The following is a 20023-nucleotide window of genomic DNA, read 5'->3' on the forward strand; positions in this document are numbered from 1 at the left end:
CGATTACGTGGAACTTCATTTCCTGGATGGTCCCGGCCACGTTTATCGGCAGAATTATCTCGCCTTTGGTGGTTTCACATGCCATATTGAATCCGTTTAGAACCAGGGTTGCGGGTACGACCTGGTCCTGTAGACCGAGCTGTTCTACAACCTTCGATCCTATGGTGTTGGCCGAGCTACCTAGATCAATTAACTCACGCTTAACTTTAGTTTTATTCATAAGTACGGATATTACCATTGCATCGTTATGAGGTTATATGACTCCTTCTGCATCTTCATCATTGAAGGACAAAATTCATATGGGTGCGTAATCCTGAGTTCGAGATCGCTTTTCTCTCATAATCGATGTCTTAGTGCGTTTAAGCACCGGCCCTTGAGGGGAATCGACGCCGCCGATGATCATGTATATGACGTGCTGTGGTTCTTCTTGTTCGTTTTGCTTGCCGAAATCCCTATTTTTGAAATGGTTCTTTGCCATGTCGCTTAAAAATTCTCGAAGGTGCCTTTTATTGAATAACCGGGCTACCTCCTCTCTTAGTTGCCTGTAATCTTCCGTTCTGTGGCCATGGGTGCCATGATATTCGTACATTTGATTGGAATTCCTCTGGGCAGGATCAGTCTGCATAGGTCGAGGCCATTTAGTGTCTTTGATGCATCCGATAGCAGACACGATGGCGGATGCATCAATGCTGAAGTTATACTCCGATAACTGAGGCGCTTCCTTAGATCCGGTAGGCATGTCGAACCCACTTCTGTTCATCAGCCCCCGAGACCCTTGACCTCGATCACTTCTTTTGTTGATTTGTCCAGGGTTACGTCTCGATTCATTGATTCTGTGGTTTTCGTTATACGGTCGGTATCGATCCCTGATCGAACCTTGTTCTCAATTGATATCCCTTCAAGCAGCGGGTTCAAACCTCAACTAGTCATCTTCGACTATAATTTTTGATTGGTACCGATTGTGCACGTCGGCCCAAGTGATAGCTGGGTACTCGATAAGGTTATGCTTCAACCGTCGTGAAGCCATCGAATTTCGTTCGTTCAAAGCTTGAGTGAAAGCCTGAACAGCCCAATCGTCCGTGACTCGGGGTAGATCCATTCGCTCCATTTGAAAACGAGACACAAACTCCCTTAGCATTTGGTTTCCTTTTGTCTTACCTTGAACAGGTCCGACTTCCTGGTCTCGACTTTTATGGCCCCGGCGTGTGCTTTCACGAAGGAATCCACAAGCATAGCAAAAAAATTGATAGAATTAGATGGCAAGTTACGGTACCATATCATTGCTCCATTTGACAGGGTTTCACTGAATTTCTTCAATAATACGGATTCGATCTCATCATCCTCTAGATCGTTCTCTTTGATGGCACATGTGTATGAGGTGACATGTCCGTTGGGGTCGGTAGTTCCGTTATATTTAGGAATCTCAGGCATGCGGAACTTCTTTGGGATCGATTTAGGAGCTGCGCTTGGGGGAAAAGGCTTTTATATGAATTTTTTAGAATCTAAGCCCTTTAATATTGGTGGTGCCCCCGGGATCTGATCAACCCTGTAGTTGTATGTTTCCACCTTTTTGTCATTTGCTTCGATCCTCATTTCTCCCGATTCTATTTGTTTGGTCAGTTCTTCGAACATCTTAGCAATTTCGGGATTAGTCCCTGACTCCTGCTCATTTGATTTCACTATAGCTGGTTCCGTTGTATGGGCGATTTCTCGGGGTTGCTGGGCTCCGGCCTACTCGGTATCTGGGTTTGACTCTGCAACTGAGCTATTGCTGCCTGTTGAGCTTGCGACATTTCGAAAATCATACACAAGTTGACGTTGTTTTCCTCGACGTTATGGGTATCTCGAGCTGCAGATCGAATTCCACCATGAATGCTATTTTCAGGTTCAGAATGTAGGTTCGCCTCAATGGCCACATGCGAATTAATGTCTGTCGGCACTTCGATTCGAGCTCCAACGGCGTTGACAAGCGGTCTTTCAATACTGGGTGTCAGGTTGTTGTTCTCATCTTGAAGACCAGCTTCATTGTCGATAGGTAAGGCCATTTGATTGATACTTAGTCGTTGCTAATCCGAAATCCAAGATACATCCGAAAACAAGCGCAAAACGGTGTGTTTTTGCAGATTCGTATCAAATAACCATTGTTATCCTTAGCCCCATGGTGGGCGCCAAACTGTTTACCTGAAAAACGGATAGAGTTAAATTTGTACGTAGTTCTAAGGATATGTGGTATAGCTTAATACAAATCGTAAGGATAAATAGAAATATCAAATACGGATTGCAAAGAATGCAAAATAAACGAGGTTGGAAAGAATATGATTTTCGGGACTAAGCAAGATAAATCAATTTATGAAACTTTAAAGAATAATTCTTCAATATAGGAGTATATGGTGCTTGAGTTACAATGTAAGCAAAGAACTGTCCTTTACAGAAATGTAGCCACCCTCTTTATAGTGGAGGATCCTACTTTTAGATATAATTAAAAATATATAGTGGGAGACCCATGATAAATTAGTTTTTCCATAATTCCTGCCAGGATTCTCTCCTCTAGTGGGATTGCAATGGCTTTTGTCTGTGAGCTCGATATTGACTCGAGTTTTTGGTCTTGACTCGAGCTCTCGATCTTGACTCGAGCTCGATTCTGACTCGGATTCCTGTATTGATTCGGGGTCAGTGTTGGTCGGTCTCTGAATCATAAGTTCGATAACTTTACTTTGCATCATAGTTCGACTTGGATTCCAACTTGATAATAACATCGAGCTTGACATTGATCGGTCCTTCGGGCTCGAAGCTTGGTGACCTGACTTCGGACCTCAACCTGATACTATGAAGACGCTTCTCCGATCCAATGTATTACCATTTAAACCAGTTCGTACGAAGGACTAACCGGTTTTTACCGTATACAATATCGGCAATTACCTGAGTTAACAATGAATAGTTCACTAATTTTGTGAAATAGACAGGTTGTTTCCGAGAAAAAAAATTACTCTGATTGTAAGGTAAATATTGGTTATACTTCTCTTATTTATGAGTTTTAAACAATATGGAACCTTATTACCTTATCGTGAATGCATGAATTTGCATTACTACAAATCATTCACGAAGGTTCTTAGTTCGAATATTTATGACAGTTAAAAAAAGAAAATCGGCGTATAAACATTTGATATGATGCAAACTAAGTTTGGAAATGAAAAGATCGTCGTCTAAAGTACATTATAAACGAAAGTTTTATAGGTTTTAGACAATTACAGGACTAGCTATACAACGTATTCCAACGCCGTTGATGATCCCTTTTGTTGGGATGCTAATATTATAGGTTTTACAATTAGTCTTAAATTTATATTTTAAATTTCATGCTTGCACTCGGATACTATCTGTACGTGTACAATTAATTTGGATCATTCAGCTTATATTATTGTTAATAGCATGCAGCACCGAGTTGACGATCAATTATTCACGTCGTCAAGTGTGGTTGCATATATATGGAATTTCTTTCCAATAATTGCTAAAACAATTGGCCTGAAGGAGCAGGTAGTTGCAGGAAAGGGACGTTTTGTCTTAATTGATCTTAGACAGAACTTCCACTTTTGTTGACTAACAGTGCCACTCTTGGTTCTACTTCTTAAAATAACCATGGAACTATTACTATATATACTCCATATGTTTTTAAAAGAATAAACCTTTTACTATTATAGAAGTTAAATAAGGTTTTTTTACCATATTTTTTACAAATAATTTTTAAATATTTGAATTATTAATTACTCTGAGTTATATTACTTTTTATATGTAAATTATATTTCGAAAAACCTAAAGAATCTAAATTTAAATTCACACAAAAAATTAGTCAATTTGAACCTAATACTCCGAAAAAGTTCAAATAATTAAATTGAAACAGAGCTAATAGTACGCATTAATTATGTGAGGAACTTCTATGTTTTACTTGCATTTTGTCATATATATTGACATTGTAAAAAAATTTACATTATTAGAGCTGCTTTAACATGAGTTGGTTATTGAAACAAAATTGCATTATCGGAGCATACATAGAACTTAAACTTTAATTAGTTTTAGAAAAATAATAGGAAAAAATTAACGGAAACGCACTACGTCTCTTTCCAAATAGTAGCCCTTTTCTTTGCATTACACGACTTGGCAAACTACTTCACAAGTGTGCAAAATCGTTATACTACTTCTTATGGTAAGTTTGAGATGTCGACACTTCTCCAGGAATTAATGTATGTGAACTAAGAGATGGTTGACAGTATTAAATTAATAATTGGTTACTCATAAAACAGAAATAAATTAAGCAATTTCTTTTCATTATGTTTTGGCAAACCCGATGAAGATAGTCATCCACATGTTTGTGTGTATTGTCACAGACAAGAAGAAATGGGGAATGTGAAAATCAAAGCTGGCATTGGGAGATGAGCAGAATTCCTTGTCTCAAGGAGATTATGTTGTGTTTTAAGTCTAGTGCATTTAATTTAAAGGCAGTAATATCCTAATACTATATGTAGTATAGTTAAAACCCCATGTTCATTTTTAAAGCTCCTGATTCCTGAATACATCTTATCTGGGCAGGTAATATGTACTATATATAAATCCCTTATCTAATAAACAGCTAATTAAGCCTCAATGATTTACTTAACTGAGATTAGATTGGCCTTGGCTAACATTTAATGAAGTTGATCAAGTCCTATCCCTTTAATCCTGCTCTTTTAACATGGGCTGCTACGTGTCAGCACATGGACAGAAACATCTTTAGAATTGAATTTGTTGTTAGTAAATTGGAGAATAAACTTTGAAATAAATAAATATAGATTTCAGTAGGAAATATGGTTGTTTAACAAATAAGTAAACGGAAAATTAACAGTTATGTTAAGATGGATTACTTTAATGAGAGAAATTCATTTATAGCCCATCGGGCCAAACATATATCATCCAGTAGCCACAAATTGACCCATACAAGTCATAGCCTAAAAACAATAACAACTGCTAGCCGGAAACCTCACTGACTGAATTCCTTTCGTTTAGATACATCGCCGGAAAATTCTAAAACTGGCCAGATCTAAGAAGATCTGGACTTTTACCCGTTAAAACAACATCAAAACAAAAGAAATAGAGATGAAGGAGGAGAGGGATGGCGTATCAATAGCGTGGAACAGTTGTCGTCGATGGGGGTAATACCGTCGCCGGCCAGTGGTCAATTCCGGCAGTGACTAGTAAAAATCAGTAGCAGCAACCTATATGGAAGAAGAGGAAAGCGAGAGGAGCAGTCATGGTCATCGTTGGCCGATCGGATTTCGGCAGAGGTGTAGCATAAGGCAACGAGAGAGACAGCCTTGTCTTCTTTTTCTGATTTTCTCTTATAGTTTCTGTGAATATGAAGTTAATATTTTGAAGATCTTTTGCTGAAAATTTAAAACTTCGGCGATCTTGTTACCATTTTCGGCGACTGTGAGGCCATGGACGCCAGTGGATGGTCCCTCAATGAGAGGAAGATGAGAGAAGATAACTATGCATAAAGTTGAAATATATACAAAATAGACTGTTACTATACAAAAATTATACAAAATAGACTGTCACTATACAATTTATATACAATAGAGTGTCACCATACAAAATATATACAAAAATAGAATGTCATTATACAAAAAATATACTAAATAGATTGTCACTATACAAAATATATACAAAATAGACTGTCACTATACAAAAATATACTACTAAATAGACTGCCACTATACAATTTATATACAATAGACTGTCACTATACAAAATATATACAAAATAGACTGTCACTATACAAAATAAATTGTTACTATACAAAATAGACTGTCACTATACAAAATATATATATAAAGTAGGCTGTCAATATATAAAAAATATATATATAATAGACATTTCGGGCTACTAGATACAATATGTTTGGGCCGAAGGGCCATTTCGTGTCAATGGGAAAAAACATGAGCTATTAAAATTTTGAGGGGCTATAGAGGGTAGTTTACTCGAATGTATTTTGATTTCTTTTTTCATATTATTTTTGTCATATCATTCCCACATGGGATTAATAGATGGTCATTAAGGGAATCTGCTCGCATATTCGAATATGCCTTCTCTTCGTTTTGTGCAGTTATAAATATCCAATTATGATCTACTATACGTAAGTCCTAAAAAGTATCTTCTGCTATCTAGCTTAAGGAAATCACATAACAATTGGGTTTGAGCTAAGTATGAGCTAAGGCTGTTCTGAAATGGTGCACTAATAATCCTCCAAGTATGCAAAAGTAGTGTACGCATGGTCGAGGCCAACGAATTTCGTGTTAGTAATTTACTTGTAACACAAAGTAAAACACCCACTGAATCATAACCCACCCATGTCAATTGACTTCACTGATACTGCTAATTTTAAATTAACACAAAATACAAATGCAACATAGCATATAGTGAATAGTCTCGTGTTCGTTCAAGCTTTGTTGTTTGATTTCTCGGGAGGCCATTCCTGTTTTTCTTCTATTGTGTCCTATTTTTCACTTGGTCCCAATTACCTACCGCGCGCAAAAAATACCAAATTTATAGGAAGACAAGGAGAGCAGAAAAGGTAACTGTTATCCTCAGTATGCTGCTTAGATTACCACAAAAAAACATGACTTAACACTCCACGTGTAGGGCACATTTTCTCAATAGTCTCTCTGATTTTTGTGCGCGCTACGTCCTTGCATTTGTAAAATCAATTTCACTTATTAGCATCAGAGATAACAAGGCAAGAAAACGCCATAGAAAGTAAAAGGCACAAGGAAAATTGGAAAGCCCATAACGAACTATCCACAACTACAGCAGAAGTTGCAAGGCTTTAACAAGTCGAACACTGTCCACCAACTTACTACAAGGAGCAACAGTTTACATGACATTACATACATATAGGGGTCAGACATAGGACGCAATTCCGGCAAATTCAACGATTTCACACCTGCAACATATTTCACCAGATGACTTTTAATCACACCTAGCAAAATACAATTAGTATTGCATGATTTTTAACAGAATTTAAACGAGGTTCATGAAGTTTCTTCACCTCTAGCAGAAATGATCAGCAAAGGAACTCACTGTGCCACCGAGCAGGGAGGAAGTTGAGTCAATGGCAACATGGCACCAGGCACCCTGCATACATAAGAGGATGTGTTAATTAAGCAAATGAAACCATACAGAGAGCTCCCAAAGAAATATGTGATCATTGCGAATAAGAAGACAACTTGCATAATTCTTGGGTTGCTAAAACTAAATGAGGTGGTCGGACTAACAATACATATAAACCCATGCATGGCGGCTATCCAGGAGTAGATTTATGATTAGGTAGTATAAAGATAATGTAGTCAGAGATGGAGAGAGCAAATTAATCACAGAAAAATCAGTTGATTGAATCTCTCTGAATTACAAAAATTATAGATCCTGCTATTCAGCACAGTTTATATTGCCTCAGATCACACTAGGCACTCCCGAAGACAAGAAGGAAAACACTGAATGGTTGTGCATCCATTCCCCTGAACCTGAAGAAGACAAAGCTGAAAACCTATTGAAAGCAAAAAATCTCAAATGAGAATGGCTAAGCAATCTGTGAGAAATAATACACGGGAAAATATTCTATTGATTTATTAACAATTATACAATAAGTCATATATATATAATACATGTTCTACTCCTACTACATATGGGACTAGGATTATTTTGCATATAACTATTTTAACACTCCCCCTCAAGTCGGTGCATACAAATCATATGTACCGAGCTTGTTACATATGTAACTAATACGAGGACCAGTGAGGGATTTGGTGAAAATATCTGCAAGCTGATCATTCGACTTCACAAGCTTTGTAGCAACGTCTTCTGAGAGTATCTTTTCTCTGACGAACTGACAGTCAATCTCAATGTGTTTAGTTCTCTCATGGAACACCGGATTTGAAGCAATATGAAAATCAGCTTGATTATCACACACAAGTTCCATCTGGCTGATCTCACCAAATTTCAACTCCTTGAGCAACTGTTTGATCCAAACTAGTTCACATGTTGCCATAGCCATTACTCGATATTCTACTTCTACACTATACCGAGCAACCATATTCTGTTTCTTGCTATTCCAAGACACCAAATTACCTCCTACCAAAACACAATATTCAGATGTAGAACGTCTATCAAAAGGTGATCATGCCCAATCAACGTCTGAATACCCAACGATCTGCTCATGACCTCAATACTCAAACAATAACCCTTGCCTAGAGCTGAACCGAAAAATGCGGATGACTCCATCCCAATGACTATCACAGGGAGAATCAATAAACTCACTTACAACACTCACAGGAAAGGAAATGTCAGGTCTAGTCACTGTGAGGTAATTTAATTTACCAACCAACCGCCCATCTCTTGCAGGGTCGCTAAGCGGCTCCCCCTCTCCTGGCAGAAGTTTAGAATTCAGATCAATCGGAGTGACAACAGGTCAATAACCTATCATTCATGTCTCCTCAAGAATATGTAAGGCATACTTTTATTGTGAGATCACAATACTTGAGCTATACTGAGCGGCCTCAATACCCAGAAAATACTTTAATCGGCCCAAATCCTTAGTCTGAAAATGTTGAAAGAGATGTTGCTTCAACTTAGTATACCATCCTGATCATTACCGGTAATAACAATATCGTCAACATAAACCTACAGAGATTTGAAGCATAATGCCGATAAAACACAGAGTGATCAGCTTCACTACGAGTCATGCCAAACTCCTGGATAACTGTGTTGAACTTACCAAACCGGGCTCGAGGAGGTTGCTTAGACCATAAAGTGACCGGCGCAAGCGACATACAAGGTCACTAGACTCCCCCTGAGCAGCAAAATCAGGTGGTTGCTCTATATAAACTTCATCCTCAAGATCACCGTGAAAAAAAGCATTCTTAACGTCCAACTGATAAAGAGGCCAATGGCGAACAGCAGTCATGGATATAAAAAGGCAGACTGATGTTATTTTAGCCGCGGGAGAGAGTATCATTATAATCGAGCCCAAATATCAAAGTATATCCTTTGGCAACAAGACGAGCCTTAAGCCGATCAACTTGGCCATCCGGACCATCTTTGACTGCATAAACCCAACGACAACTAACAGTAGATTTACCTGAATGAAGAGGAACAAGCTCCCATGTACCACTCGAATGCAAATCAGACATCTCATCAATAGCATGTCGCCATCCTGGATGAGGCAGTGTTTCACCTGTAGACTTAGGGATGGAAATAGAGGACAAAGAAGATACAAACGCATAATGGGGTGATGACAGACGATGATAACTTAAACCGACATAATAAGGATTGGGATTAAGTGTGGTCCGTATACTTTTTCGAAGTGCAATCGGTTGACTAAGAGGAGAAGTCCGCAGTAGGAGCATGGCTAGGTGCATGACGTGAATTAGCTGGGCCTGATGCTGGACGTGGACATCGATGATAAGTCAAACGTGGTGTTCCTGTGGTTGGGGATCTAGGAGGAGCAACACAAGATTCCTCAATGGTCGATATAGGTAAGACTTCTGTGGCGGAAGATATAGAAGAGTTATAGTAAACTCCTCAAGAGTCGGTATAGGTAAGACCTCTGATATATCAAAGTGATCAGAAGAGATAAAGTAAGGCCGAGACTAAAAAATATGACATCGTCTGACATAGGGTACCTACGAAGATCAGGTGAGTAACAACGATATCCCTTTTGAACTCGAGAATAACCAAGGAAGACACACTTGAGAGCACGGGGAGCTAACTTATCTTTTCCGCGAGCTAAGTTATGAACGAAACATGTGCTCCCAAAAACATGAGGAGGAAGAGAGTATAAGGGTGACCGAGGAAACAATACGGAATCTGACTATGGATGGAAGATGAAGGCATCTGATTAATCAGATAACAAGCCATGAGAACTGCATCACCCCAAAAACGCAACGGAACATAATACACAACTAGAAGTGTGCGAGCAGTCTCAATGAAGTGTCTATTCTTTCTCTCTGCTACCTCATTCTGGTGAGGGGTATACGGATAAGATGTCTTGATGAATAATTCCTTGAAAAGTCTGGTGAAATTAAGAGGATAAGTATTCTAAAGCATTATGACCACGTAAGATACGAATAGAAATGCCAAACTGATTTTTTATTTCAGCATAAAAACTATGGAATATAGAAAACAACTCAGAACGATCTTTCATTAGGAAAATCCAAAGTACATCTTGAGTAATCATCATGAAACTAACAAAATAACGAAATCCTAAGGTTGAACGAACTCTACTAGGACCCCATATATCAGAATGAACAAAAGAAAAAACAGACTCTGCACGACTCTCAACATTACGCGAAAAAATGATTTGCGTAAGTTTCCCAAGTTGACACGAGTCACAATCTAATAGAGATAAACTAGATAAACTAGGCACCATCTTTTAAAGCTTGGAAAATTCTGGATGTGCTAAACGTCTGTGAATTAGGTCTGTAGAATCTGTAACTGGACATGATGTGGAAGGATTGAGTGAGTCAAGGTAGTAAAGGCCTTGTGATTCACGCCCTGTGCCAATCATCTGTCCCGTATTGCGGTCCTGCATAACAAAAGAGTCATCAATAAAGTATATACCACAATGGTAGGCACGAGTCAACCGACTAACTGATGCAAGATTAAAAGGACAACCAGGAACATAAAGAACAGAATCTAAAGTGACAGAGGATAAGGGAGCTTGTCCAACTTATTTTGCTTTTGTTTGGACTCCATTAGCTAAAGTAACACTGGGAAGAGACTATGAATAAACAATATTTGGAAAAGTGACTTATTACCAGAAATATGATCAGAGGTGCCTGAGTCAATGACCCACAGTACAAGAGTAATAGACTGGGAAACACAAGCAAAGGAATTACCAGCAACAGAAGTATAAGTCTGAGCAACTGAGGCTACTTGTGGAGGTGTCTGCTACTTGCTCAATACTGAAGGAACTCATTATATTCCCCTTCAGATAAAGAAAACCTCTGGTTACCTGCTATCTCTGTTTGAGCAACATGAGCATTTTTAGGTGGTCGACCATGCAAAGAGTAACACACCTCACGGGTATGTCCAAGCCTATTACAATAAGAACACTTGGGTCGAGACCTTCCAAAACCACCTCCGCCTCGTCTATTCTCCATAGTCTGAGATACCCGACTTTCCAATATAGGGGCAGTCGGACTAGCCAAAATCTGGTCATGCACTGAATCAAGGTCATTAGGAAGTCCAGCGAGTGTAATAACTAGAAACATCTTTTGTCGTTGCTCTTGTTTCTTTTCAACACAAGCAGAAATTGGCATCAACTTCTCAAATTCCTCATAACTGCCTGTACTTGTCCCAAGTAAGTCGACATATTCAATTCATGTTTCTTCAAATTTGTCATCCGCGATATCACATCATAGAAACGAGATATGTCATTAGTGTATAAAGTACATGCCTCTAGAAAGTCGCCGAAAATTGACGCACGTCGACTGTCTGACTTTCCGGATGTGTCTCACTCACGCTCTTATACCATGCGAGAAATAATATACGGAAAATATTCTATTGATTTATTAGCAATGATACAATGAGCCATATATATATAATACATGTTTGGTTCTCATCCAACTTCGGAGTTTGTTTAAAAAAAATAAACTCTTGCCCTTTTCATGCTTTTCCTTCCTATCTTAGTTTCATAAAAAATATATCAACGAGATCCACTTACATGTTTCTAAGTCATATGATATAACTAGACATGTGACCAACTTTTTCCCTTTGCAGAGTTTTTCTTCCCCATCTTCGCTTCACAAAATCACTGTAGCTTTTCAAAGTAATCCTTGACAAGCGAGCAACCTTAATCTTACAAATGCAATATATTTATCCAAAAATATTGCAAATGAAGTATCACAAGTGACTTGGAATTTACTTCCAAGGCAAACGTGATCCAAGCCAAATAACATCTATACTAACTACCAATATATCTGTTTGTCCCACTTCCTGTGTCATCCTTGACTTGGGTACAATTTCACGCTTGGTCCAACATAGATATAAGTAAACCTTTTAGAGAATTTAAATATTTTAAACATAAAAGAGGGTCTTGTGGTGGTTCTTGTATAGGAAAATATTAAGAAGTACTAAAAACTGCAGAAGGCAGGCAAGAGTATCACAATGCTTAAAACCCAGCAAACAAAAACATCAGAAGTAGATGAACAAGGCCAACAGGCCATCCCGTGCTAGGTAAAAGACTTGCTCGTGAATTGGCATTACTATGAAGAAGTATGGATTAAAATCAGTTCTTGCTGTAAACAAAGCATGGGAGCACATACAAACATCACATGCACAAGAATTTGTTCCACTTCCATGCATCTAATTAAATTTGAAACAAGAGCAAAAAGAGACAACAACAACAACAACCCAGTATAATCCCACTAGTGGGGTCTGGGGAGGGTAGTGTGTACGCAGACTTTATCCCTACCCTGGGGTAGAGAGGCTGTTTCCGATAGACCCTCGGCTCTTTCCCTCCAAGAACTCCCCACCTTGCTCTCGGGGTGACTCGAACTCACAACCTCTTGGTTGGAAGTGGAGGGTGCTTACCACTAGAGCAACCCACTCTTGTCAAACAGAAAGAGGGCTTCCTTTATACAGGAGGGCTTCCTTTATACAGGAGTTTAGACTACATAAAACAAGAGAAGATTCCTAATTTTAGAATTTCTAATTATGGCATGACCTTAAAATATTCTCTTATAATACTCGTTGTTCCAATTTATATGACACTCTCCAATTTGGCATGTACGTAATATAATATTTGAAGACATTCCATTTCTATGCTACTTTCACTACTTTTAGGGATACAGATTCATTAAACTACTTATATTCAAAACTTTGATGGGATGTTTTCTCCATTAAACCTAACTTTGCAATTATTACATTGATAGTTTGTTCACTATCACTAACACAATATATAAGAAAAGTTAACATCTTAAACTCTATGTCCAATCAAATACCATAAAAAATGACATGGAAGAAGTGTCCTATAAAATTAACCTAAAAATATATAACACATCTAAACACATTCACTCACTCCGCCTCAAAGTAGAACGCACAATTTGTGCGTCCTAAACTACACCCAAGGGTGTGAGAACAGATCTTGAAGAATAGGGCGTAAACCCCAAAGAAGAAGGAAAATACTAGGTGATTTCTTTTCATCTGCCTAAGCCTTGGTGAGCTACATTAGCTGGTATCTGTGCCGGTGAGAGGTAGCAGGTACCCAGTGGGATAGCCGAGGTGCGCACAAGCTAGCCCGGATTTCACCATATATAAGAAAAAAAAAATAACAATTACGTCCTAAACTTGTCACACATATACTGGATTCTAGGATCTCATAATGAACTTAACGAATTAGACTGCAAAATAGGATAAAAACGTCGATATAATACATATAGAACCAATTACTATATTGTCCAGATACTAACAATATTAATTATAGAAGACATGAAGACGTGCTTGATGATGGGGCACTAAGTACTAGATTCTGTGGCGTGTACTGCTGAAAGAACAGTATGTTGATTTGACGTGTCAGCTGGCGTGGACAACTAATTAGAAAGGTCAGCTGACATAATTGCTAACTTGATCTAGACTGCTAAACGGGTCAGCTGACATATATAACTAACTTGACAAATTAGTTGATATTAACAAATTAAATCAATGCCTCTACCTTCAGGATAGGGGTAAGGTCTGCGTACACACTACCCTCCCCAGACCCCACTTGTGGGACTATACTGGGTTTTTTGTTGTTGTTGTTTGAACAAATTAAATCAATCATAGACAATTGATGATGCATGAAGGCATGTGAAACAAATGCACTATTGTGTTTTTGAAAAATTTTGTGGGCGAGACTTTTACTGTTGTATTCATCTCGATGAGATATTTATAATATGGTCAACTAATAGACTCATGACTTGACAAGGCATGTTTGACCAGAAACCAACTTGCTAGAGTCAAGAAAAAATTGCAATGACCCAAGGACATGGGAGAATGTAACACTGGCGGGCAAACAGATAGGATTAGCCACCCATCAGCGAAGAGAAAAAAGGATTATATACAGAAGAAAAAATGAGCAGAGCACTAGCTGACTTGGTTGTGAACATAGAACGGGCTTCTTATACAGGACTTTAAGTTCCATGAAATAAAAAATTTTAGCGAATCTAATAATGGCAGAACCTTTAAAATCATTCTACGTTACATACTCTACAATAACCTGGACATGTATAATAAATACAGATACATTCAAAAAAATTATAAAACTTACTGAGGGTCAACTTGCACATCTTTCTTTGCCTTTTTCTTGTTTCGCCGATTACGTTTCTTTCCTGAAGTTGAACATAGCAAAGATGGATCAATGACAGGGGGCACAAATACCATGGGAGGGGCAACTTCCACTGATGAAGATGCTAATTTTGGTCTTTTAAAGACGTGAAGCTGATTAGGTGCGTGAATATCACTAGGTTGTCCCAAACCATATGCTAAAAGTCCAGAATAAGTCTTTTCCCCAGCATCGTCAATAACTTCAACTTCTTTCCTTTTACTCACATGAACTGGAGGATTAAGTTCAGTTGGCATGAAGCCAGCATTAATATCACCTGTATCCTGGACTTTATCAAGTGCAACATAAAGCTTGCGCTTAGACTTGATGATCTCCAACATCATGGTTCCAGAATCAGTTTCTGCAAAAGAATTGATGAAAAGTTAACACTTTGTTACATCCTTGAAAGACTGGATATTAAGATTCCCTTCCTTTTCCGGGAGGGGAATTTGGTCGAAGGCGATTGACCTAAAATGGACATAACCGCTGCTCGAGCTGCCATTTGTTCAGCTTCTTTCTTGTTTTTTCCAGTTTCTCCCATATACTGAATACCATTAAAGACCGCTGTAGCCTTGAAAACAGGAAGCAACCCCTCAGGTTGAACTGTATGATAAATAGGTTTCTCAAGCTTCATCTTTACAGCATACTCATTCAGGATAGACTTGCAAAACACTGTATCCTAGACAAAGTACAAAAGGTAAAATCATCATAAGTAATATGAAAAAGGAGAAACATTGTTAAGATTGTCTTCCAGGTTTGGAGTAAATGGATCTAGAAAACTTTAATAGGGTCGATTGACCAAGAGTTGAAACAGACTTGGATTACTAACCTTTGAAGCATAAGATTTAGATATTCAGAAACTATACAAATGATGAACCAGCATGCTAGATCTAAGATCCAAACGCCACATCAGTACAACAGCTCTAACCGAAAGTTTCTCCATTATCTCATTCTCTGGATCTTTAACACTTCATAAATAAATCAACCTACTTTTTATATCAGAATGTGTCCTATACATCCATGCTATGTAAAAAGTGAACAGAAATGTCCAAAGTCACAATGCTAAAGAAAAATAGCCTATTACTTCTCTCGAAAAAAAAAAATCTCGAAAAATATTATCTTACTTTGAATTTTTAAGAGTTTATATTTGAAATGAAAAATTAAAAAACCTTTTAGAAAATATACACACACATGAATGTGTTAAGGTAGAAAGTTAATAATGTCAAGGAGCTTACTACTCCAGGATATCCATAATGAATATTTTCAATACCTTACAGTTAATGTTATAACCAAATATCCTTTAACTATTTATAATTAGAAAGGAAATATGCTTGTAAGTCACACCTTAGCATAAACTCTTCAATACATGGTATGTAATCTTCACCTAATTCAGTAAGATTAAGAGTTTTTTTTACCTTTTCATTTCAGCTCTTTCAATATAAAGGCCTTCATATGCTCTTTTCAAAAATACATACAGGTTCAATAACGCCATGAATACATACAAGTCTAAAATGAAGAACATAGCAGAATCCTATTGTGTAGATTTTACTTTTAGTATGCTTATAAACACAATAACTGACAGTTACAGTAATTGACAAACTTTTTTCTGCTAAACTTATTATTTGCTAAAAAATCATCTGTAGTTTATTGATGATGCTGGAAAGAATACGAATAGCACTTCAGAGTTGACTAATTTTCATATGACCGTTAGCAAAGAAGAATGCTTTTATCGGCTTCAACCTAACAATATCTGTAATTAAAGTTGATAATAAGTTAATTATGGTAAGCTAAAAAAAAAATAAAGTCTCAGTGATTTCATATATACTACAGAGCATTAAAAGTTAAAGCACCATATAAGGTCAGTGTTTGCACATAATTACGTCCGAAGTATCCCATGGATTAGTCGAAGTGTGCGCAAGCTGACCCGGACACCACGGTTGTTTAAAAAAAAATTACGTCCGAAGTACCTACGGGCACTACAGGTTCACAGCTTGTATTGAAAAACAGGACTGTGTTAAACACTTCAATCAAAGAGAATCATGTTTCACTCACTAAAATGGTAAATCATCTACCAAAACTGTGAATTTTCAATCCATAATCAGCTGTCTTTACTGTTACAAGGTTATGAGAAGGTCATCTGAACCTTCCAGTTGAATTAAGTCATTAACCCGCTCATTACTAACCTAAGAGGATTACCATCTTTCACACAGATATTTCTTAGATAAACTTGTCACATGCCACCATCACATCTTCTTTTCTTTTGTTTTTTGTGATGCTGCCACCATCACATCTTCTTCCCAGGGCCTAAAATAGAAAGTTATAGAAACTCATTCATCAACATCAAGCATATCATAGTTACCACAACTACCACGGCTAGTTAAAATTGATTGTGTAATGACAAAGAAAACGAACATGAGGATGGGTAAAGAGAGCAACTGAAGAAGATTACTTCCTTGGGCATTTGGCTGACACAAAGTTTTCGAGGAAGTTGCACATAATAGGAGAGTCCAAGACTAAACATACAGATAGTGAAAAATTCTTCTTTGCAAGAACTCATACTTGGTTATTATTGACCAGCAATTTGGAGACTGTTTATACCCTGAGATAAAGATTTTGGAGAGAATGCCTACACGTTATCATACTCTCTTAAATCTTTGACAAAGAAAATATCTCGAAGTATTACACTCTGAACCTTTCCTCAATATTCACTAGTTAAATAGATCATGGATAGATCAACAATGAATTTCTTAATAGTCATAGAGCTATAAAATGAATACAAAACTATGATGCATCGGTCTACACATCCTTATATGAAGCACATGAGTATGCTTTATTATTAATTTTACAACTTTCAAGCTTTCGTCTATTGACCTGTTCAGTTGGAAAAATAAGAGACCTTCATCTCATATTACAACATTAGCAGTGCCATACTTCAGGATGATCATAAAATCAACCTTGTTAACCTCCAGATATCCAATACTCTAACCCTAATAATAGCTGCTAAGACATGGCCAAAGAAATAACTAAATTGAAGGACAATTTTCTAAAAATGAGCATCAATTAAAACTCAAACACGCCTTAAAGAAGAGTGTTCCTTTGAGAAATCACCTAGGAGCTAGATACAAGCCACTGGGACTCTTATATATTAGCTAAATGTCATAGATACATTATTTTGCAATACTACACAAACCTCACGAATAAGAGGGCATCCCTCATGTTTCATCTTTTCTTTCACGCCTATCAAGGCAACCTTTGCAGCGTCCTGCTCCGCAGCCTTTAACTGTGAAAATGTGCTAGGAGATGTATACCAAAACCGATCAACCAAAACACTGGATCTAAAGAGAGGTGCATGTTGAGAGCCTTCATTGACAATCTGATAAACAGGGCGATCAAGGGATGATCGTTGGGTGAACTCTTGAAGGCGGTTCTTGTGTGTAAGCTCCTCAGGAATCTCTATAACAAGAAATGACAAGGAGCAACTCAGAAAAGTGGAGCTTGTATCACAAACGCATTATGTTCCAATAGTTTAAAACATGTTAACCAAAAAAAAAGGCTAAACAGAGCAAGATTTGCATGGTCAGTTTCCATTCAAAACATATACACAATACATCATTCTCAAAACAGAGAACTAACTAGGAAACTACTACATAGTTCATAATATATACAGTAGCATACACCTATCTATGTGCGTACAAATCAAATATATCATGCACCGATTCTTCAAGTAATTCTTCAGAAAAAATGAACAAAAAACTTCCGGCGAGTAGGGGTTAGGATGCATCATCCTACTTATTCAGCCCTCGTCTTCTAAATCAGTTCATTAAAGCTCCCAGTACAACCAATGGGTATGTACGTGATGGTCCTCTACCTTTAACTAGCGGTATGGGTATGGGGTTTGACCCCTAGGAAGGGAGAACATCTCGGTAGGAAGAGATTTACTCCTTAAGTGGCCTACCCAACACGAATTTGGAGAACATCTCGCGCCTGGGGGTTCCAGATGCCTAAAGCAAAAAAAAAAAAAAAAAAAAAAGGGGGGTGGGGGTGGGGGGGGAGGGAGGTAAAGCTTCCAGTTCTTTCTACAATGCTTGCTTCTCTTCTGCTTACCAAATGCTTTTTTTAAAATAATGAAAACAATTAGGAAAAAAGAAAGATCATATTTTTTTTACTACTCTTGAAGTCAAGTACATCCACATTTAACAAGTTCCAGACACACAAGGGATGGTTCCGCGGATTAAAAATACTAAACCCCGACCATCCTGTACAGTTGCAAAAATGAGATATCACAAAAGCTCAATTTTTATCATCACTCACGTTAAATATGACCAATTGATAGTTTCAATGACTTTTACAGACCAGAGACCAAACAGCTAAAAGAATTAAAGATACTATCTGAAAGATGAGACGAACAACTTACTTTGAGGCCCACTTTTTTCAGCTTCATTTTCAGGAATGTTTGGCAGCGGGTTTTGCTTTGCCACAGCTTCAGGCAATTTGTTGGGCTGTTCAGAGCTTTGAGTCACAGAATTTGCTTCTGCCATGGTTGAAGAGGATGATAAACTTTCTCAATTTGCTATTTCAAAGTTGTTTAGGGTTTTTGTAAAACGAAAATGCCAACTGAAAAGGAGGCAAGGTCTGTTTTTCAGGGTTTCCTTCTTTTTTTGATGTGTCCGTTACTCTCCAAATTGCCACAATTGTGGTTTCAATTCATGAAATCTAGTAAGAAAAAAATCATTAAATCTAGTTAAATTTGTGGCAAAGAGATACTTAAAAAGTTGGCATCAAGTGTATATATCTCATTCCTGTTATAAATATAACTCAAAATAACAATATCGAACAAGGAAAAACAAGTTAAGATATATAGAGAGAAAGAGAGGAAGAGAGATTCTTATTTCTTCTTCAATTGTGTATTTTTCCTATCTATTACAAGGCATTTATATAGGCATGAAAAGTGAATAAAAATATGTCATTGAATATGTCATTAAGCATAGAAATATGTCATTGAATATGTCATTAAGCATTTGAGAAGATCATGGAGGAAGAGTAGACATCCAACATAATTTGATTTCTCTTATAACACTCCCCTTTGGATGTCCATAGATAATGTGCCTCGCTAAAATCTTATTAGAAAAAAATCCTATTGAAAAAAAAATCATAATGAAGGAAAAAGAGTACACATGTTTAGAAATACGCCTTTTGGTTGCCTCGTTAAAGACCTTGCAAGGAAAACCCAGTGGGACAAAATCTTGTAAGGGAAAAAGAGTACAACGCGTATTAACTCCCCCTGATGAGAGTATCAATTCACATCCTTGAGCTTTCGCATCCCAATCTTGTACACTAGTTTCTTGAAGGTTGACATCGGTAGAGATTTGGTGAACAAATCAGCTATATTATCACTTGAACGGATCTGTTGCACATTGATATCACCATTCTTTTGAAGATCATGTGTGAAAAATAACTTTGGTGAAATGTGCTTTGTCCTATCCCCTTTTATGAATCCTCCTTTCAATTGGGCTATGCATGCTGCATTGTCTTCATACAAAATTGTGGGTAATTTATCACACTTCAAACCACACTTGTCTCGAATAAGGTGTATTATAGACCTCAACCATACACATTCTCGACTTGCTTCATGAATAGCAA

The 20023-nt window shown here is 37.5% G+C and overlaps 1 protein-coding gene across 2 annotated transcripts; it reads right to left on the bottom strand.

Annotated features, from left to right (window-relative positions):
* Window positions 1-6802: 6802 nt before the first annotated feature.
* Window positions 6803-19089, bottom strand: LOC107795519 (double-stranded RNA-binding protein 4). Of its 2 annotated transcripts, XM_075235339.1 has the most exons (6): window positions 18798-19089; window positions 17574-17836; window positions 14852-15062; window positions 14330-14744; window positions 7076-7161; window positions 6803-6970 (listed from the first exon to the last, which is right to left on the bottom strand). In XM_075235339.1, the coding sequence occupies exons 1-5, from the start codon at window positions 18919-18921 to the stop codon at window positions 7104-7106; spliced, it is 1071 nt and encodes a 356-aa protein (XP_075091440.1). In that variant the 5' UTR covers window positions 18922-19089; the 3' UTR covers window positions 6803-6970; window positions 7076-7103. The 2 variants fall into 2 exon arrangements, with proteins under 2 accessions (XP_075091440.1, XP_075091441.1); XM_075235340.1 differs by lacking the exons at window positions 6803-6970; window positions 7076-7161 and adding an exon at window positions 10452-10606.
* Between the last annotated feature and the right edge of the window lie 934 nt (window positions 19090-20023).

Source organism: Nicotiana tabacum, chromosome 17, assembly GCF_000715075.1.
Source record: "Nicotiana tabacum cultivar K326 chromosome 17, ASM71507v2, whole genome shotgun sequence".
NCBI classification, from domain to species: Eukaryota; Viridiplantae; Streptophyta; class Magnoliopsida; order Solanales; family Solanaceae; genus Nicotiana; species Nicotiana tabacum.

Coding starts and splice junctions, on each gene's coding strand:
- LOC107795519 (XM_075235339.1), bottom strand. CDS start 18,921: ATGGCAGAAGCAAATTCTGTGACTCAAAGCTCTGAACAGCCCAACAAA. Junction 15,063..17,573: donor GATGCCCTCTTATTCGTGAG/GTTTGTGTAGTA, acceptor TACTTTGTCTAG/GATACAGTGTTTTGCAAGTC. Junction 7,162..14,329: donor GATGTGCAAGTTGACCCTCA/GTAAGTTTTATA, acceptor TTATGTATGCAG/GGTGCCTGGTGCCATGTTGC.